The 22,456-nt window shown below is 44.2% G+C and overlaps 1 protein-coding gene across 1 annotated transcript in view; it reads right to left on the bottom strand.

The window, feature by feature from the left end:
• The window catches only part of LOC124008536 (receptor-type tyrosine-protein phosphatase T-like), a 553,654-nt gene that overhangs the window by 64,747 nt on the left and 466,451 nt on the right, over positions 1 to 22,456 (bottom strand). Inside the window, 4 exon segments of the mRNA XM_046319881.1 lie at positions 8,951 to 9,067; positions 9,401 to 9,498; positions 16,504 to 16,540; positions 17,497 to 17,573. Of these exon segments, the coding sequence (XP_046175837.1) occupies positions 8,951 to 9,067; positions 9,401 to 9,498; positions 16,504 to 16,540; positions 17,497 to 17,573 (329 nt within the window).

Consider the following 22,456-nt stretch of genomic DNA (forward strand, 5'->3'; position numbering starts at 1 on the left):
GATGCCATCTATTTTGTGAAGTGTATCAGTCCCTCCTGCAGCAAAGCACCCCCACATCATGATGCTGCCATCCCCGTGCTTCACGGTTGGGAAGGTGTTCTACGGCTTGCAAGCCTTCCCCTTTTTCCTCCAAACGTAACGGTGGTGATTATGGCCAAACAGTTCTATTTTTGTTTCATCAGACCAAAGTATGATATTTGTCCCCATGTGCAGTTTGCAAACCGTAGTCTGGCTTTTTTATAGCAGTTTTGGAGCAGTGGCATCTTCCTTGCTAAGCGGCCTTTCAGGTTATGTTGATATAGGACTAATTTTACTGTGGATATAGATACTTTTGCACCTGTTTCATCCAGCATCTTCACAAGGTCCTTTGCTGTTGTTCTGGGATTGATTTGCACTTTTCGCACCAGAGTACGTTCATCTTTAGGAGAAAGAACGCGGCTCCTTCCTGAGCGTTATGACGGCTGCGTTGTCCCATGGTGTTTATACTTGCGTACTCGTACTATTGTTTGTACAAATGAATATGGTACCTTCAGGCGTTTTGAAATTGCTCCCAAGTATGAACCAGACTTGTGGAGGTCTACAATTTTTTTCTGAGGTCTTGGCTGATTTCTTTTGATTTTCCCATGATGTCAAGCAAAGAGGCACTGAGTTTGAAGGTTGGCCTTGAAATACATCCACAGATACTTCTCCAATTGACTCACATTATGTCAATTAGTCTATCAGAAGCTTCTAAAGCCATGACATCATTTTCTGGAATTTTCCAAGATGCATGGTCCTTCTGTAGCTCAGTTGGTAGAGCATGGCGCTTGTAACGCCAGGGTAGTGGGTTCGATCCCCGGGACCACCCATACGTAGAATGTATGCACACATGACTGTAAGTTGCTTTGGATAAAAGCGTCTGCTAAATGGCATATATTACTATATATTATTTAATGGCAAAATCAACTTAGTGTATGTAAACTTCTGACCGACTGGAATTGTGATACAGATAATTATAAATGAAATAATCTGTCTGTAAACAATTGTTGGAAAAATGACTTCTGTTATGCCCAAAGTAGATAGTTTGTTAACAAGACATTTGTGGAGTGGTTGAAAAACGAGTTTTAATGACTCCAACCTAAGTGTATGTAAACTTCCGACTTCAGTTGTTTGTTCAGATTGGCCAAATGGCGTGGGAGAGCTTTGTCTGCCTCTCTATGTGTGGAGTAAAGGTGATGTAGAGCTTTTCACCTCTAGTTGCACAGGTGAACGAAATGATAGAAATTAGGTAAAATGGATTTAAGTTTTCCTACATTGAAATCATTGGCCACTGCCACCTTTAGATTAGTATTTTCTTGTTTGCTTATGGCTCTATATACTTCATTGAGTGTGGTCTTAGTGCCAGCGTAGGTTTGGGGTGGTAAACAGCTACGTAAAATATGAGTATGATGTGATGAAAATATGATAACTCTCTTGGTAAATAGCATGGTCCACAGCTTATCATGAGGTATTCTTACAGGTGAGCAGAACCTCGAGACTTCCTTAATATTAGAGATATCACACATGCTGTTGCTAACAAAGAGACCCACACCACTCCCCTTGAGCTTGCCCGATGCTGCCTTTACTTTCCTGCTGACTTATAGGAAAAACAGCTATAATATTATCCATGTCCTTGTTCAGCCAAGTTTCCGAGAAAAACAGGATATTACAGTTCTTCAGGTCCCGTTGATAGGATAGTCTCGAACGGAGCTCGTCCAGTTTGTTCTCCAATGATTCACCAATTGAATGCAATGTACAGGTGGATTATTTACTCTCCTCTGTACTTTCATCAGTGTACCTGCTCGTTGGCCTCTATATCGTTGTCTCTTTCTCTACCGATTGTCAGGGATTAGGGCCTGGTCTGGGGTGAGCAGTATGTTCTGTGCCGTTGACTCTTTGAAGTAGAAATCTTTATCCAGATTTAGGTTAGTGGTTGCTGTTCTGATGTCCAGAAGCTATTTTCGGTCATAGGAAACGATGTTGGAAACATTATGTACAAAAGAAGTTAAGATCTGCACAAAAAAAAACACAAAATAACAGAATTGGTCAGTAAAACAGCTGTTATACATTCCAGCGCCATGTAGGTTTACAGTGAACATCGAAACTGTAGGGCAAACGGGCTCCCATTCCGGCTCAACAACTGAATAGAAATAGCTACTGATTGGTTTCTTTAAAAAAAGTACATTATGACAACTTGTGTGTATGGGTAACTACTGAGGGAACAAAACAAAAGGGATTTGATAGCTGGGAGACCATTGATTTCCTTTCCTCTGATGTTCAAATTACATTACGAAATCAATACGAGTAGATAAGGAGTAAAGATCTAAGATGTGACACAACAAAGCCACAATGTGTAGTAAATCAAAGATTGTGAGGAAGGTAGGTAGGTTCTAGATCGTGTTTGCCATGGCAACATGAACTCAGCAGAGTAGAAGGTGAGTGGTTCTCACTCTGCTAGGCACGTGGCATGATACCAAAATGTAGGGTTACTTGTATAAACTCGTCATATGATAATATGAGTGATATATTTCACATTATGGGGATTTGCTCCAGTGGATTTTCTAACTGAAGTACCAATCACAGCTACTCTTGGAGACAGACAGGTTGAGCGGCGAATGAGGTGAGCCCCTCTCCTCTTCATAACACACCACTCGTCCAACCTCCTGTCATTTTTATGCATGCCTCTCTTCCTTGAGCTCTTGAGAGCAGGGGAAAGCAGGGAGAGATCTCATTCATATTATCATAGATCATAGTTCTACACGACATGGTCAAAATTATGTGGACACCCCTTCAAATGAGTGGATTCAGCTATTTCAGCCACACCCGTTGCTGACAGGTGTATAAAATTGAGCACACAACCATGCAATCTCCATAGACAAGCATTGGCAGTAGAATGGCCCATACTAAAGAGCAGAGTCACTTTCAACGTGGCAACATCATAGAATGCCACCTTGCAACAAGTCAAGATCAAATTTCTGCCCTGCTAGAGCTGCTCCGGGCAACTGTAAGTGTTGTTATTGGGAAGTGGAAACATCTAGGAGCAACAACTGCTCAGCCGTGAAGGGGTAGGCCACACAAGCTCACAGAACGGGATCGCCGAGTGCTGAAGCGAGTTTAAATCGTCTGTCCTGGGCTGCAAAACTCCCTACTTCCAAACTGCCTCTGGAATCAATGTCAGCACAATAACTCTTTGTCGGGAGCATCATGAAATGGGTTTCCATGGCCGAGCAGCCACACACAAGCCTAGGATCACCATGTGCAATGCCAAGCATCAGCTGGAGTGGTGTAAAGCTCGCCTCCATTGGAGCAGTAGAAACACATTCTATAATGTATCACGCTTCACCATCTGGCAGTCCGATGGACAAATCTGGGTTTGGCGGTTGCCAGTAGAACACTATCTGCCCGAATGCATAGTGCCAAGTATAACATTTGGTGGAGGAGGAATAATGGTCTGGGGATGATTTTCATGGTTCGGGCTCGGCCCCTTAGTTCTATTGAAGGGAAATCTTAACGCTACAGCATACATTGACATTCTATACAATTCTGTGCTTTCAACTTTGTGGCAACAGTTTGGGGAAGGACCTTTCCTGTTTCAGCATGACAATGCCCCTGTGCACAAAGCGAGGTCTTGACTGAACTTGACTGGCCTGCACAGAGACTGCGAGATGAGTGGTGATATTTTTGGGACTAGTCTGGCTTCAGAGAACATCTCTGCATTATGAGGGAAGTCTACATCCCCGTTCAGTGAGATATCGAACCTATTTCTTTGAAATACACAACATGAACAAAAGTATGTGGACACCTGTTAATCTGACATCTCATTTCGAAATCATGTGCATTATTATGCAGTTTTTCCCCCCTTTGCTTCTATAACAGCCTCCACTCTTCTGGTAAGCCTTTCCACTAGATATTGGAACATTGCTGTGGGGACTTGCTTCCATTCAGCAACAAGAGCATAACATGCTGACCAAACCGGACGCATGCGCCATTGTGCATGCCTACGTCCACGTGCAACTTTTTACCTGAAATGCACAAAGTCCACTACCCCGACAATTCATCCACAGATAAAACGGTAAACCAAATTTAGTTTCTCATCATCTCCCCTTCCTTCGGGCTTCTTTTTATTCTTTGGACTTTATATGACGGTTGGCAACCAACTTTACTGTGCATTACTACAACCGACTGGAGTGAGGACCTCAGTTAATCTTTCAATCACCCATGTGGGTATATGCTCCTAAAAACCAATGAGGATATGGCACGTAGGTATATGCTCCTATAAACCAATGATGAGATGGGAGAGGCTGGACTTCAAATCAAATCGTATTTGTCACATACACATGGTTAGCAGATGTTAACGCGAGTGTAGCGAAATGCTTGTGCTTCTAGTTCCGACAATGCAGTAATAACCAACGAGTAATCTAGCTAACAATTCCAAAACTACTAACTTATACACACAAGTGTAAAGGTATAAAGAATATGTGCATAAAGATATATGAATGAGTGATGGTACAGAGCGGCATAGGCAAGATGCAGTAGATGGTATCGAGTACAGTATATACATATGAGATGAGTATATAAACAAAGTGGCATAGTTTAAAGTGGCTAGTGATACATGTATTACATAAAGATACAATAGATGATATAGAGTACAGTATATACGTATACATATGAGATAAATAATGTAAGGTATGTAAACATTATATTAAGTAGCATTGTTTAAAGTGGCTAGTGATATTTTACATCAATTCCCATCAATTCCCATTATTAATGTGGCTGGAGTTGAGTCAGTGTGTTGGCAGCAGCCACTCAATGTTAGTGGTGGCTGTTTAACAGTCTGATGGCCTTGAGATAGAAGGTGTTTTTCAATCTCTCGGTCCCAGCTTTGATGCACCTGTACTGACCTCGCCTTCTGGATGATAGCGGGGTGAACAGGCAGTGGCTCGGGTGGTTGTTGTCCTTGATGATCTTTATGGCCTTCCTGTAACATCGGGTGGTGTAGGTGTCCTGGAGGGTAGGTAGTTTGCCCCTAGTGATGCTTTGTGCAGACTTCAATACCCTCTGGAGAGCCTTACGGTTGTGGGAGGAGCAGTTGCCGTACCAGGCGGTGATACAGGCGGTGATCTGTAGAAGTTTGTGAGTGCTTTTGGTGACAAGCCAAATTTCTTCAGCCTCCTGAGGTTGAAGAGGCGCTGTTGTGCCTTCTTCACGATGCTGTCTGTGTGGGTGGACCAATTCAGTTTGTCTGTGATGTGTACGCCGATGTGTAAAACTTACTACCCTCTCCACTACTGTTCCATCCACTACTGTTCCCTCTGCTGTTTCCTGAAGTCCACAATCATCTCCTTAGTTTTGTTGACATTGAGTGTGAGGTTATTTTCCTGACACCACACTCCGAGGGCCCTCACCTCCTCCCTGTAGGCTGTCACGTTGTTGTTGGTAGTCAAGCCTACCACTGTTGTGTCGTCCGCAAGCTTGATGACGAGTTTGGAGGGTACTATGGTGTTAAATGCTGAGCTGTAGTCGATGAACAGCATTCTCACATAGGTATTCCACATAGGTATTCCTCTGTCCAGATGGGTTAGGGCAGTGTGCAGTGTGGTTGAGATTGCATCGTCTGTGGACCTATTTGGGCGGTAAGCAAATTGGAGTGGGTCTAGGGTGTCAGGTAGGGTGGAGGTGATATGGTCCTTGACTAGTCTCTCAAAGCACTTCATGATGATGGAAGTGAGTGCTACGGGGCGGTAGTCGTTTAGCTCAGTTACCTTAGCTTTCTTGGGAACAGGAACAATGTTGGCCCTCTTGAAGCATGTGGGAACAGCAGACTGGGATAGGGATTGATTGAATATGTCTGTAAACACACCAGCCAGCTGGTCTGCGCATGCTCTGAGGGCGCGGCTGGGGATGCCGTCTGGGCCTGCAGCCCTGCGAGGGTTAACGCGTTTAAATGTTTTACACTCCTCGGCTGCAGTGAAGGAGAGTCCGCATGTTTTGGTTGAACATTACAAATAGAACCAATTTCAATTTAAGCGCCTGGCCACGCAGACACTCGTTGACGCGCACGAGCAGTGTGGTTGCAATGATCGAATAACATGTATGTGTACATTTATTTCACATGCGACGCGAGCGGTGTGGTCAGTATGTAAGTGAGGTTGTGCACTGATGTTGGGCGATTAGGCATGGCTCGCAGTCAGTCTTCCAATTCAGGGCTCTATGCGGAAAGGTGAATTTCTTCCACACCGATCTCGACAAAACATTTCTGTTTGGACCTCGCTTTGTGCATGGGGGCATTATTAAGCTGAAACCGGAAAGGACCTCCCACAAACTGTTGACACAAAGTTGAAGTCACAGAATCGTTTAGAATGCTGTAGCGTTAAGATTAGTTTGCTGACAAGGCTACTCCAGTTGTCATAGAAACGACGGCTATGTGTGCAGTGTTGTAGGCAAATTGGTGGTGGTGCTTATGCTTCCTATCACTTAGAAGTTATGTACAAGCTAAAGTGACAACAATGCCTGCCATGGATGCTTCCCAGTTGCTTTGAATGTTCGTAATCATAGGGTAAGAACACCTTTAAAGCCTCAAAGGATAACATGGTCCAGCTTTCAGAAAGAGTCCTTTAACAACAGGTCATTTTTGGCTAGCCACAGCAGTCAATTATCTAGCTAGGTAGCTGTTTAGCTTTCTAGCACATTCACATTTGTTTGTAAACAATTAACAAGCTAGTTAGCTACCACATGTTCTTGTCAAACTGTCGACAGAGTAGCTAGCAAGCAACAAGATATGCTGAATAACAGTCTAAAACCACTTGAGGGCAAATTTGTCATGTTTTGTCATTTATTATCATGTCTTGTCTCTGTGCTTCCCTTCTATTTCGTTTCCCTCTGCTGGTCTTATTAGGTTCTTTCCCTTTTTCTATCCCTCTCTCTCCCCCTCCCTCTCTCCCTCTCCCGCTCTCTCTCTCTATCGTTCCGTTCCTGCTCCCAGCTGTTCCTCATTCTCCTAACTACCTCATTTACTCTTTTCACACCTGTCCCCTATTTTGCCCTCTGATTAGAGTCCCTATTTCTCCCTTTGTTTTCCGCTTCTGTCCTTGTCGGATCCTTGTATGATGTTCGCTGTTCTGTGTCCTTGTTCCGCCCTGTCGTGTTTTGCCTTCTTCAGATGCTGCGTGTGAGCAGGTGTCATTGTCAGCTACGGCCGATGCCTTCCCGAGGCGACCTGCGGTCTGTGGTCTCGTCTCCAGTCATTCCTCTCTACTGACGAGTGGATTTCAGTTTTCCTGTGTTTGCTTTCACCTAGATAATATCCAGGATTATCGCTTTTGTCTAATACTGGAATAAAGACTCTGTTTTCGTTAAGTCGCTTTTGGGTCCTCATTCACCTGCATAACAAAATTCATCAGATTTGACCATTCATAAACAAGTCACATGGCCAGGAACCAGATTTGAAGGTGGTTTGAAATAACTGATTCCATGTGATTTTTGGCTGTTCAGACTGCAGGAAATAAACAGATTAGAATCAGACAGGCAAAGAAAATGATTTGAGTCACTTCAAACTTCCAATGTGAACAAGGCTTTAGAAAATCTGCTAGAGTGAATTCTCATAAAGGGAGATATCGAAACAATATAATTGAAATAGAACCCTCCAATAAGTATATCAGCCAAGGCAACAGCACATAATGGGTGTGGATGTGCAGAAACTGGAAAGTGGCCATTTAGAGTATAGTATAACACTGGGCTACAGTAGTAATACTGATCACAGGCTTCACACCTCCACTCCTGTTTAACTCTCATTTAACTGCACTGTATATAAGAATATGTTTATATGAATAGTGTGTCAATAGTATTTTTGTTATCTCTTAGTGTCTTTCCTATATATATACTCTTATTAATTGTAATTTTTTATTTTAAATGTTCTGGTCTTTTACTGTTCTGTACTTTGTCATGCATTTCTATGTTTTATATGGACCCCAGGAAGAGTTGCTGCTACATGTACAGTAGCTAATGAGGCTCCTAATATACTAATGTGCTTCATTTCTAATGCTAAGTGCGTAATTGCCATTTGGGTTGGTTAACTCTTTAATCCCTTCATGCCAGCGTTGATATGCCGGCAAAGCCCACATAATACTTCAACACTGCAGTTAAAATATCTCGCCTGTTTGGAGTATATGGACAATTGGGTCAACAGGTGCAGTATTGAAGGTGGTAACGGTGTAAATCGGGGGTAAACTATGTCCACGTTTGCCAATCCAGTGGGCTCTGTTTTATTTTATTTTCAACAGATTGAAGTCTGTGTATGTGTACATGCTTTAAAATATATCTGTGTGGTGCAGTAAAAATAATCCCTTTGGATTCGTCATTAATAATGCTTTTCATAATTTCAGAGCTCATTATTTGACACAATTCAAATGATTTAATACGTTATATTTGAAAGCATACGAAGCATGAACCCATCACTGTGCACTGCTTTTTAAGGCCCGGGAATTAAGGTTGTGGTGTGATAGTAATGACAAAGTCCTGTTTCCCATTCAAATGGAGAGTGTGAGAAGGTTAAAAGGAACTTTGGCTTTCTTGTAAAACTGATGGATTAATTGCATGCAAAATTCGTTGACTACAAGCTGTTGTGTTGTCTGCTTAAGCGGCTTTTACAGAGCCACAAAAGATGAATTTCAAGACTATCAAAGCTTGTTTCTCTGATGTTTGCCTTTCAAAGAGAGCTAACAGAACAATGGTGTCGAATTCTGAATCCTGCATACCAATTATATTGTGCTTCTTTCAATGCAAATCCTTACTGATTACTAGTGTTCAATTATACTCTCATTTCCCAGTTGAACAACATAGCTTCACCTTGCAGTCAACCACAAATGTAAATCCGTTTGGTTGGAATGAATGAAAACAAAACAAGAGAGAATGGTTATTGACTTAGTCGGTTTACCTTCTGGACTGTGAAGGTGCGAATGACGTACTCGGCCAGTGGCTCTGTCTCGATCAGTGTCACCTTGATATCTCCGTACACATCAGTCTCGTCAGGCCAGTACCTCACGCACTTCACCTGGGAAGAGAAACATACATGGTCAAATCCTTGTCTCTTCAAGAGGCTGTTTGGGACTTTTGCTTCTGGAGTGCAAAGGTCAGACAAAAGTGCTCCTGAAATGGACAGAACAAATATTACACAGGACCAATCATTTCATTCTATTTCTGTGGTTGATATTATAGTCATAATATACAAAGTTGCCTAATTGAATGGCATTGAAAACAAAACAAGTCATTTGTTGTTGATTTATTTTGAACATGTTTAGAACGTTGATGGTTCTGCAATAACGTCATAAGTGTCCCCAGATTAGTACTCTTCGAACACCTTTCAAATCCGCTTTGATGAACTCACCCTGCCCACTTCCACCAGGTTCGTAACCATGACGATACTGCCAGAATTCTCTTGCCAGATCATCCTCCAGAAATCTCTCACAGTCTCCTGCATGGGGCCTGGAAGCAGTGGTGTAAAGTACTTAAGTAAAAGTACTTTAAAGTACTACTTAAGTCGTTTTTGGGGTATCTGTACTTTACTATTTATATTTTTGACAACTTTTACTTCACTCCTAATGCAAATAATGTGCACTGCTCAAAAAAATAAAGGGAACACTAAAATAACACTTCCTAGATCTAAATGCATGAAATATTCTTATTAAATACTTTTCTTTACATAGTTGAATGTGCTGACAACAAAATCACACAAAAATGATCAATGGAAATCAAATTGATCAACCCATGGAGGTCTGGATTTGGAGTTACACTCAAAATTAAAGTGGAAAACCACACTACAGGCTGATCCAACTTTGATGTAATGTCCTTAAAACAAGTCAAAATGAGGCTCAGTAGTGTGTGTGACCTCCATGTGCCTGTATGACATCCCTACAACGCCTGGGCATGCTCCTGATGAGGTGGTGGATGGTCTCCCGAGGGATCGCCTCCCAGACCTGGACTGAAGCATCCGCCAACTCCTGGACAGTCTGTGGTGCAACGTGGCGTTGGTGGATGGAGCGAGACATGATGTCCCAGATGTGCTCAATTGGATTCAGGTCGGGGGAACGGGCGGGCCAGTCCATAGCATCAATGCCTTCCGCTTGCAGGAACTGCTGACACACTCCAGCCACATGAGGTCTAGCATTGTCTTGCATTAGGAGGAACCCAGGGCCAATCGCACCAGTATATGGTCTCACAAGGTGTCTGAGGATCTCATCTCGGTACCTAATGGCAGTCAGGCTACCTCTGGCAAGCACATGGAGGAACCCACACCATCATGCTGGAGGATGTTGCAGGCAGCAGAACGTTCTCCACGGTTTCTCTAGACTCTGTCACGTCTGTCACGTGATCAGTGTGAACCTGCTTTCATCTGTGAAGAGCACAGGGCGCAAGTGGCAAATTTTCCAATCTTGGTGTTCTCTGGCAAATGCCAAACGTCCTGCACGGTGTTGGGGTGTAAGCGCAACCCACACCTCTGGATGTCGGGCCCTCATACCACCCTCATGGAGTCTGTTTCTGACCGTTTGAGCAGACACATGCACATTTGTGGCCTGCTGAAGGTCATCTTGCAGGGCTCTGGCAGTGCTCCTCCTGCTCCTCCTTGCACAAAGGCGGAGGTAGCGGTCCTGCTGCTGGGTTGTTGACCTCCTACGTCCTCCTCCACATCTCCTGATGTACTGGCCTGTCTCCTGGTAGCGCCTCGATGCTCTGGACACTGCGCTGACAGACACAGCAAACCTTCTTGCCACAGCTCGCATTGATGTGCCATCTCATGCTACCACTAGCGTGAAAGCACCGCCAGCATTCAAAGTGACCAAAACATCAGCCAGGAAGCATAGGAACTGAGAAGTGGTAGGTGGTCACCACCTGCAGAACTACTTATTTATTGGGGGTGTCTTGCTAATTGCCTACAATTTCCACCTGTCCAGAATAGCATGTGAAATGTATTGTCAATCAGTTTTGCTTCCTAAGTGGACAGTTTGATTTCACAGAAGTGTGATTGACTTGGAGTTACATTGTGTTGTTTAATTGTTCTATTTATTTTTTGGAGCAGTGTGCTTTTTACTCCATACATTTTCCCAGACACCCAAAAGTACTCATTACATGTTGAATGCCTAGCATGTCATGCAGGTGAACGAGGACCCAAACGCGACTTAACAGAAACAGAGTTTATTAATGTTCAAAACGGAATAACAGAAATCCTCTAGATTGTAGAGGGGAAAACAACTGGAGAAGCGGCCACAGACTGCAGGTCGCTTCGGGTAGGCGCAGGCCGTAGTCGACTGAGACACCTGCTCACACGCAGCGTCTGATGAAGGCACAAAACACGACAGGACAGGGTGATACACAATCACGGCAAAAACACGACAGGACAGGGCGAAACGCAATCACAGCATGGTGAATACAATACAAGGAACCGACGGCACAGGAACGGATCACAAAGGAATAAATAGGGACTCTAATCAGGGGAAAGGATCGGGAACAGGTGTGGGAAGACTAAATGATGATTAGGGGAATAGGAACAGCTGGGAGCAGGAACGGAACGACAGAGAGAAGAGAGAGCGAGAGAGTGAGAGAGGGAGGGGGAGAGAGAGGGATAGGAGGGAAAGAACCAAACAAGACCAGCAGAGGGAAACGAATAGCATGGGGAGCACAGGGACAAGACATGACAATAAATGACAAACATGACAGTACCCCCACTCACCGAGCGCTCCTGGCGCTCTCGAGGAGGAACACTGGCAGCAACGGAGGAAATCATAGATCAAACGGTCCAGCACGTCCCGAGAAAGAACCCAACTCCTCTCCTCAGGACCGTAACGAAAAACGATAAAAAGGGAAACTAGGGTACTACTCTAAAAAAAAAATGAGAACTAGGGACAGACTGAGACACAGCAAGGGCAGGGACAAGAACAGGAGAGATGCGATGGCAGGGAACAGACTGAGACCCAGCAAGACCAGGAGCAGAAGCAGAAAAAAATTACCAGACTTCTTCTGCGCGCAGTCTGAACACGCAGCCACGAAACGGCGCGTGTCACGCTCCTGAGTCGGCCACCAAAAGCGCTGGCGAATAGACGCAAGAGTGCCTCGAACACCGGGATGACCAGCTAACTTGGCAGAGTGAGCCCACTGAAGAACAGCCAGACGAGTGGAAACAGGAACGAAAAGGAGGTTACTAGGACAAGCGCGCGGCGACGCAGTGTGCGTGAGTGCTTGCTTAACCTGTCTTTCAATTCCCCAGACTGTCAACCCGACAACACGCCCATAAGGAAGAATCCCCTCGAGATCAGTAGAAGCCACAGAAGAACTAAACAGACGGGATAAGGCATCAGGCTTGGTGTTCTTGCTACCCGGACGGTAAGAAATCACAAACTCGAAACGAGCGAAAAACAACGCCCAACGAGCTTGACGGGCATTAAGTCGTTTGGCAGAACGGATGTACTCAAGGTTCTTATGGTCTGTCCAAACGACAAAAGGAACGGTCGCCCCCAACCACTGTCGCCATTCGCCTAGGGCTAAGCGGATGGCGAGCAGTTCACGGTTACCCACATCATAGTTGCGCTCAGATGGCGACAGGCGATGAGAAAATAAGCGCAAGGATGAACCTTATCGTCAGACTGGAAGCGCTGGGATAGAATGGCTCCCACGCCTACCTCTGAAGCGCCAACCTCGACAATAAATTGTCTAGTGACGTCAGGAGTAACGAGGATAGGAGCGGACGTAAAACGTTCTTTTAGAAGATCAAAAGCTCCCTGGGCGGAACCGGACCACTTAAAACACGTCTTGACAGAAGTAAGAGCTGTGAGAGGGGCAGCAACTTGACCGAAATTACGAATGAAACGCCGATAGAAATTAGCGAAACCTAAAAAGCGCTGCAACTCGACACGTGACCTTGGAACGGGCCAATCACTGACAGCTTGGACCTTAGCGGAATCCATCTGAATGCCTTCAGCGGAAATAACGGAACCGAGAAAAGTAACGGAGGAGACATGAAAAGAGCACTTCTCAGCCTTTACGTAGAGACAATTCTCTAAAAGGCGCTGTAGAACACGTCGAACGTGCTGAACATGAATCTCGAGTGACGGAGAAAAATCAGGATATCGTCAAGATAGACAAAAACAAAAATGTTCAGCATGTCTCTCAGAACATCATTAACTAATGCCTGAAAAACAGCTGGCGCATTGGCGAGACCGAACGGCAGAACCCGGTACTCAAAATGCCCTAACGGAGTGTTAAACGCCGTTTTCCACTCGTCCCCTCTCTGATGCGCACGAGATGGTAAGCGTTACGAAGGTCCAACTTAGTAAAGCACCTGGCTCCCTGCAGAATCTCGAAGGCTGATGACATAAGGGGAAGCGGATAACGATTCTTAACCGTTATGTCATTCAGCCCTCGATAATCCACGCAGGGGCGCAGAGTACCGTCCTTCTTCTTAACAAAAAGAACCCCGCCCGGCCGGAGAAGAAGAAGGCACTATGGTACCGGCGTCAAGAGACACAGACAAATAATCCTCGAGAGCCTTACGTTCGGGAGCCGACAGAGAGTATAGTCTACCTCGAGGAGGCGTGGTCCCTGGAAGGAGATCAATACTACAATCATACGACCGGTGAGGAGGAAGGGAGTTGGCTCGGGACCGACTGAAGACCGTGCGCAGATCATGATATTCCTCCGGCACTCCTGTCAAATCGCCAGGTTCCTCCTGAGAAGTAGGGAGAGAAGAAACGGGAGGGATGGCAGACATTAAACACTTCACATGACAAGAAACGTTCCAGGATAGGATAGAATTACTAGACCAATTAATAGAAGGATTATGACATACTAGCCAGGGATGACCCAAAACAACAGGTGTAAACGGTGAACGGAAAATCAAAAAGAAATAGTCTCACTGTGGTTACCAGATACTGTGAGAGTTAAAGGTAGTGTCTCAAATTTGATACTGGGAAGATGACTACCATCTAAGGCAAACATGGGCGTAGGCTTGTCTAACGGTCTGAAAGGAATGTTATGTTTCCGAACCCATGCTTCGTCCATGAAACAACCTTCAGCCCCAGAGTCAATCAAGGCACTGCATGTAGCACCCGAACCGGTCCAGCGTAGATGGACCGACATAGTAGTACAAGATCTAGATGAAGAGGACTGAGTAGTAGCGCTCACCAGTAGCCCTCCGCTTACTGATGGGCTCTGGCCTCTTACTGGACATGAATTAACAAAATGTCCAGCAACTCCGCAATAGAGGCACAGGCGGTTGGTGATCCTCCGTTCCCTCTCCTTATTCGAGATGCGAATCCCTCCCAGCTGCATGGGCTCAGTCTCAAAGCCAGAGGAGGGAGATGGTTGCGATGCGGAGCAGGGAAACACCGTTGATGCGAGCTCTCTTCCACGAGCCCGGTGACGAAGATCTACCCGTGTTCTATGCGGATGGCGAGAGCAATCAAAGAGTCCACATCTGAAGGAACCTCCCGGGAGAGAATCTCATCCTTAACCACTGCGTGGAGTCCCTCCAGAAAACGAGCGAGCAGCGCCGGCTCGTTCCACTCACTAGAGGCAGCAAGAGTGCGAAACTCAATGGAATAATCCGTTATGGACCGTTCACCTTGGCATAAGGAAGCCAGGGCCCTAGAAGCCTCCCCACCAAAAACTGAACGGTCAAAAACCCGAATCATCTCCTCTTTAAAGTTCTGGAATTTGATAGAGCAATCAGCCCTTGCCTCCCAGATAGCTGTGCCCCATTCTCGAGCCCGGCCAGTAAGGAGTGAAATGACGTAAGCAACCCGAGCTCTCTCTCTAGAGTATGTGTTGGGTTGGAGAGAGAACACAATCTCACACTGCGTGAGAAAGGAGCGGCACTCAGTGGGCTGCCCGGAGTAGCAAGGTGGGTTATTAACCCTAGGTTCTGGAGGCTCGGCAGGCCAGGAAGTAACAGGTGGCACGAGACGTAGACTCTGGAACTGTCCAGAGAGGTCGGAAACCTGAGCGGCCAGGTTCTCCACGGCATGGCGAGCAGCGGACAATTCCTGCTCGTGTCTGCCGAGCATGGCTCCTTGGATCTCGACGGCAGTGTAACGAGCGTCTGAAGTCGCTGGGTCCATTCCTTGGTCGGTTCCTTCTGTCATGCAGGTGAACGAGGACCCAAACGCGACTTAACAGAAACAGAGTTTATTAATGTTCAAAACGGAATAACAGAAATCCTCTAGATTGTAGAGGGGAAAACAACTGGAGAAGCGGCCACAGACTGCAGGTCGCTTGGGTAGGCGCAGGCCGTAGTCGACTGAGACACCTGCTCACACGCAGCGTCTGATGAAGGCACAAAACACGACAGGACAGGGTGATACACAATCACGGCAAAAACACGACAGGACAGGGCGAAACGCAATCACAGCATGGTGAATACAATACAAGGAACCGACGGCACAGGAACGGATCACAAAGGAATAAATAGGGACTCTAATCAGGGGAAAGGATCGGGAACAGGTGTGGGAAGACTAAATGATGATTAGGGGAATAGGAACAGCTGGGAGCAGGAACGGAACGACAGAGAGAAGAGAGAGCGAGAGAGTGAGAGAGGGAGGGGGAGAGAGAGGGATAGGAGGGAAAGAACCAAACAAGACCAGCAGAGGGAAACGAATAGCATGGGGAGCACAGGGACAAGACATGACAATAAATGACAAACATGACATAGCAGGACAGGAAAATGATCCAATTAATTCACTTCTCAAGAGAACATGTGGTCATCCCAACTTCCTCTGATCTGGCAGACTCACTAAACACAAATGCATCTTTTGTAAATAAGTGTTGGCATGTGCCCCTGGCTATCCGTAAATAAAATAATACAAAATAAAATGGTGCCATCTGCTTTGCTTAATATAAGGAGTTTAAAATGATTTATACTTTTACTTTCGAGGCTTTCGAAGTATATTTACAACCAAATACTTTTAGACTTTTAGACTTTTACTCAAGCAGTATTTTACTGGGTGTCTTTCACTTTTACTTGAGTAATTTCCTATAAAGGTATCTATACTTTTACTAAAGTATGACAATTGGGTACTTTTGTCACCACTGCCTGGAAGGAGAAAAGAAAGCAAGGATATTATCAAGAAGTATTGGACAGAGATCATAACAGGAACCGGGAAGTACACATAGGAGCCAAGTGTTTGAATTGTGTCATTAGTTTCCATTGGCTTCACAATGCAGTTATACTTTCTGAAGAATCTTGACATCACCGTCTCATCCTTCATTATCTGATCCCAGAAGAAGAGCAACTTATCCACTGCACAACCATGCCCACGATCTATTTAAGATAAGCTCCGATTTTTTTATGGTACTAAAGGAATGGTGTCTTAAGTTTGTTATTGGCTTTAACTGTGTTTTTCTTTTTATAGGGCAACCAAGTAATTACCTCCCCTACATCTGGGAACACTTTTCCAGCTGTCTACTGTCTTTACAGATCTCCCCTCCATCCAATGTAATTACCTTGTGTGGCGATGTAATGTCTTGGTCTATGATACCCCTGTGAGAAAGAGAAGAGAAAAAAGAAAACCCTAAGGTGTACTGTAACAGCGCAAGTTCCTTTTCAAATAAGATCAAATCCGAGCCTCTTCATTTTCCTATCCGCCAAAATAATAGGCAATTCTGTCATATTGTTCCATCGAGACAAATTGCCTTGTTTAAATTAATATATCAATTTCATATCATTAATATGACATTGTCATTTAATCATATCAAGTGGGAACGTGAGTGAAAAAAATCACATTTTCATATTCATACTATTGCAACCACTGTTAGTTAGATAAATTAACAATCAACACAGTCGAGGCTCCTAGGGCTAAAGCCAGGCATAACAGTCAATTTTACCAGCGGATCCTGGCACTATCGACCGTCATTGTTTTATTAGAGGAAATGGGGCTTGATGACATGATTATAGATACAGCTGTAATGCCGACTTATACTGATGACGTTTCTCGAAGTGCAGGGCATTCACAGCCCCCTAAGCATAATAGAGACAATCATATGGACATTGTCATTATCGTCATTGCAGGATGCTTTCATTCAAAGAACATCAAATACATGCTCAGAAGCGTTGTGTTTGCAGCAGATAATATGCCAACTAAGGCACTGCATCTCAGTGCTAGAGGCGTCACTACAGACCCTGGTTCAATTCCAGACTGCATCACAACCGCCTGCAATTGAGAGTCCCATAGGGTGGCGCACAATTGGCCCAGCGTCGTCCGGGTTAGGTTTTAGCCGTCATTGTAAATAAGAATTTGTTCTTAACTGAATGGCCTACTTAAATAAAGGCTAAATAAAAAATAAAATAGAGGCACATAGCAGCATGATCTACTACAGTACCCATTATGCTCTGTGCAATGTTTGATTGTATCTTAGTAAAGATCTGGAGTGAAAATAAGACATTATGATAAAAAGTAGCAGTCCATTTCCTTCACGTCTCCGCTGCCTCATACTTACGTCTATGTAGTTGGCATTCATGTAGTCCGAGTGGGGGTCTCCATCTAGCAGTTGCAGTCTGACACGAGTGTGGTCATCTGTGGGGTCAAATATTCACAAAGAGCAAGCCTAAAGTTACATTTACCCATTTAAGGTTCACACAACAACACCTGAACACCATGTCTGAGGACTACGCCTGTGCTCCAAATGGCACCCTATACCTTACTTCCTTACATAGCCCTGGTCAAAAGTAGTGCACTAAATAGTGAAAAGGATGCCATTTAGTACACAGGTGCTGCTACCACAGATTATATGCATAACACACCCTTGGGAGAGAGACTGATTTGTAGTATTCTAATGGCAAAATACCCATTTGTAGGCACCGTATAAGCATCAGTCACTCTGTGTAGTATATTAAACCCATGGTACCGATTACAGAGACATGTTTCTTCCTCTTTGTCAGCGAAACGATTTCCATCTCGAAACTGCCAAAAGCGCCACTAGGTCCTTACACAGAGAACATGACTAATCTCACTGCATGATTGAATTAGTTACTTCATCCTCAAAATCTTCCTATCTCTCCACAAACACATGACCCATTACTGTAATTTTGACATGTTAAATCTTCATTGTGAGTCCACAGGGCTTCCTCTTGGCAATGAAGTGAGTGATGGTGATGGCAGTGGTGGCGAGGACTGTTAGAGGAAAGGACATGATGATGATGGGAGGATGGGTAACACACTGCTTTTGTCTCACTTTGATCTGTGTGAAGTGCAAATGTGCTGGCACCGCAGCATGTCTCATGACTGATTTGGTTGAAAGGCCCAGCAGCCAGCAAGGCATATATTGATGAGGATAGATTCATATCTGCACTTATCATAGATATTGGCCCATAATCCGGGGTTATTTTCATTCTGATCTCTCTTTACTGGGCAACGAAGGTTAAAAACTAACATTCTGTTGGTCGGCCGAGCGACTCTCCTCTTTCCCCTTTCTACCTCTCTTCTCACATAACCCCCTAAAGCCAGGAGACCATCTGCATGCACCCTGCCACAGATGCATGGCACGCAGAGAGACAGAGGTAACTAAACAAGACTGTGTCAGCTGTCACAACAAAAGCCTGTCTAAGGGTGACCTCTCCTCAATCTGTGCCCAGAGTGGTGCATATAATTGGGCAGTGACTGGATGCTCAGGTATGGATGCTGGCTGGGGATGGACTGGCCAGGGTAACACTTTATTTGGATAGTCCATCTGTAGTAAGGTTGAATCCCGGAAATGGGTTACCGAGATTTACCCACCAAACACACTCACTTTTCCAGGGATAAATAACTGTGAGAAACCGGTAAATTATGATACATTATTTATATCAACAGTATGACATGAAATGGAACTGTTAAATTATATGTGATAACGAAATCTGGCTTCTCTATGGCCTCTCTGCTATCTGCATGATCAATCATCAACGCTCAGGGTAGGGAGCGCAGTTCACAACGCATCGCATAATAATAACTTTTTCTTGTGACTGGTAGGCCTACATTTTCATCAGCATAATCTATTCTACAGTAATATAAGGACTGAATGCACGTCTAATTTATCTCCATCTCCATCTGGCTTTCAGGGGTCACCTTATTTGTTAATTATTGCAGCAGCAGAGTTTTAAAGGAGCCAATCACTTGAATATCATTGCTTTAAATTAGTTAATACGCAAGCATTTTCTCGCAATCTTTCGCTCTCCATTAATTGCATTCAAATTGCATCCAAAATAGATAATCCTGTTAAAAATAGATGTTTTTGATATGTTGGCAAATTTATTGAACATTAAATACAGAGATATCTAAATTACATAAGTATGCACACCCCTGAGTCAATACATTTACCTTTAGCTTCGATTACAGCTGTGAGTCCTTTTGGGTAAGCCTCTAAGAGCTTTGCACACCTGGATTGTACATTATTTGTCCATTATTCTTTAAATAATTCTTCAATCCTTGTCAAATTGGTTGTTGATCATTGCTAGACAACCATTTCAAGTCTTGCCATAGATTTTCAAGCAGATTAAGTCAAAATTGTAACTCGGCCTCTCAGGAACATTCAGTGTCTTCTAATGTCAGTGTAGATCTGGCCTTGTGTTTTAGGTTAATTCATCTCCCAGTGTCTGACGGAAAGCAGACTAAACAAGGTTTTCCTCTAGGATTTTGCCTGTGCTAAGCTCCAATCCGTTTATTTTTTATTTAGAAAAAAACCCTCAATCCTTAACGATTACACGCATACCCATAACATATTGCAGCCAAAACTATGATTGAAAATATGGAGAGTGATACTCAGTAATGTGATATATTGGATTTTCCACAAACATAACACTATTACTTTAGTGCCTTTGTCATGTATTGTCATATATTGTCATGTCTTGTTCCTGTGCTTTCTCTTCTATTCGTTTCCCCCTGCTGGTCTTATTAGGTTTCTTTCCCTCTCTCTATCCCTCTCTCTCTATCGTTCCGTTCCTGCTCCCAGCTGTTCCTCATTCTCCTAACGACCTCGTTTACTCTCTCACACCTGTCACCTATTTTGCCCTCTGATTAGGTCTCTATTTCTCTCTCGGTTTCTGCCTCTGTCCTTGTCGGATTCTTGTTTGCTGTTTGCTGTGTCCTTGTTCCTTCCTGTCGTGTTTTGCCTTATCATCAGATGCTGCGTGTGAGCAGGTGTCTCTGTCCACTACGGCCCGCGCCTACCCGAAGGGACCTGCAGTCTGTTGCCGCTTATCCTGCAATTCCCCTCAACAACTAGAGGATTTATGTTTTCCCCGTTTGGACATTTCCTGTAAAGGATTGAGGATTATGTTATCTCTGTTTGGACTTTAATAAACTCAGTTTCTGTTAAGTCGCTTTTGGGTCCTCACTCACCTGCATAACAGCCTTGTTGCAAACAGATGCATGTTTTAGAATATGTTTTATTCTGTACAAACTTACTTCTTTTCACTCAGTCAATTATGTTAGTATTGTAGAGTAACTACAATGTTGTTGATGCATCCTCAGTTCACTCCTAACACAGCCAATAACTAAGTATTTTAACGTCGCCATTGGTCTCATGCTGAAATCCCTGAGCGGTTTCCTTCCTCTCCTGCAACTGAGTTAGGAAGAACGCCTGTATCTTTATAGTGACTGGGTGTATTGATACACCATCCAAAGTGTAATTAAGACCTTCACCATGCTCAAAGGCATATTCAATGTCTGCTTTTCTTTTTTTACCAATCTACCAATAGGAGCCCTTCTTTGCGACGCGTTGTAAAACCTCCCTGGTCTTTGTAGTTGAATCTGTGTTTGAAATTCACTGCTCGACTGAGGGACCTTATAGATAATTGTATATGTGGGGTTCAGATATGAGGTAGTCATTTAAAAATCATGTTGAACTCTATTATTGCACACAGAGTGTGTCAATCCAAGTAATTATGTGACTTAAGATATTTTTTACTGCTGAATTTATTTCGGCATGTCATAACAAAGGGGTTAAATACTTATTGACTCAAGAGCCGTTTCATTTTCATTCTTCATTCATTTGTAAAAATGATAATAATTCCACTTTAAAAATGATGGAGTATTGTGTGTAGGCCAGAGACAAAACATCTCAATTGATTCCATTAGAAATTACAAAGCATGTAGAGGTCTGTAATTTTTTATCATAGGTACACTTCAACTGTGAGAGACGGAATCTAAAACAAAAATCCAGAAAATCACATTGTATGATTTTTAAGTAATTCATTTGCATTTTATTGCATGCCATTGTTATGCAGGTGAATGAGGACCCAAAAGCGACTTGGCGAAAACAGAGTCTTTAATCCAGTAAAGCAAATCTACAATCATAAGACATAATTCCACTCGTAATGACGAGAACAGACTGGAGACTCGATCAAGAACTGCAGGTTGCCTCGGGAAGGCACTTGAACGTAGCAGACTCAGACACCTGCTCACCACGCAGCATCTGAGGGAAACACGACACGACAGGGCGATACACAGACACAGCACGGTGAACAATAGACAAGGATCCGACAGGGCAGAAACGGAAAACAAGGGGAGAAATAGGGACTCTAATCAGGGGGAAGGATAGGGAACAGGTGTGGGAAGACTAAATGATTGATTAGGGGAATAGGAACAGCTGGGAGCAGGAACGGAGCGATAGAGAGAAGAGAGAGAGGGAGGAAGAGAGAAAGAGGGGAACGAACCTAAAAAGACCAGCAGGGGGAAAACGAACAGAGGGAAAAGCAAAATGACAAGACAAAATAAGACAAAACATGACAGCCATAAGTATTTGATACATCAGAAAAGCAGAACCTAATATTTGGTACAGAAACCTTTGTTTGCAATTATAGAGATCATACGTTTCCTGTTGTTCTTGACCAGGTTTACACAATGCAGCAGGGATTTTAGCCCACTCCTCCATACAGACCTTCTCCAGTTCCTTCAGGTTTCGGGGCTGTCGCTGGTCAATACGGACTTTCAGCTCCCTCCAAAGATTTTCTTTTCGGCTCAGGTTTGGAGACTGGCTAGGCCACTCCAGGACCTTGAGATGCTTCTTACGGAGCCACTCCTTAGTTGCCCTGGCTGTGTGTTTCAGGCCGTTGTCATGCTGGAAGACCCAGCCACGACCCATCTTCAATGCTCTTACTGAGGGAAGGAGGTTGTTGGCCAAGATCTCACGATACATGGCCCCATCCATCCTCCCCTCAATACGGTGCAGTCGTTCTGTCCTCTTTGCAGAAAAGCATCCCCAAAGAATGAAGTTTCCACCTCCATGCTTTACAGTTGGGATGGTATTCTTGGGGTTGCACTCATCCTTCTTCTTCCTCCAAACATGGCGAGTGGAGTTTAGACCAAAAATCTCTATTTTTGTCTCATCAGACCCTATGACCTTCTCCCATTCCTCCTCTGGATCATCCAGATAGTCATTGGCAAACCTCATACGGGCCTGGACATGCGCTGGCTTGAGCAGG

This window comes from Oncorhynchus gorbuscha, linkage group LG21 (assembly GCF_021184085.1).
Source record: "Oncorhynchus gorbuscha isolate QuinsamMale2020 ecotype Even-year linkage group LG21, OgorEven_v1.0, whole genome shotgun sequence".
NCBI lineage: Eukaryota > Metazoa > Chordata > Actinopteri > Salmoniformes > Salmonidae > Oncorhynchus > Oncorhynchus gorbuscha.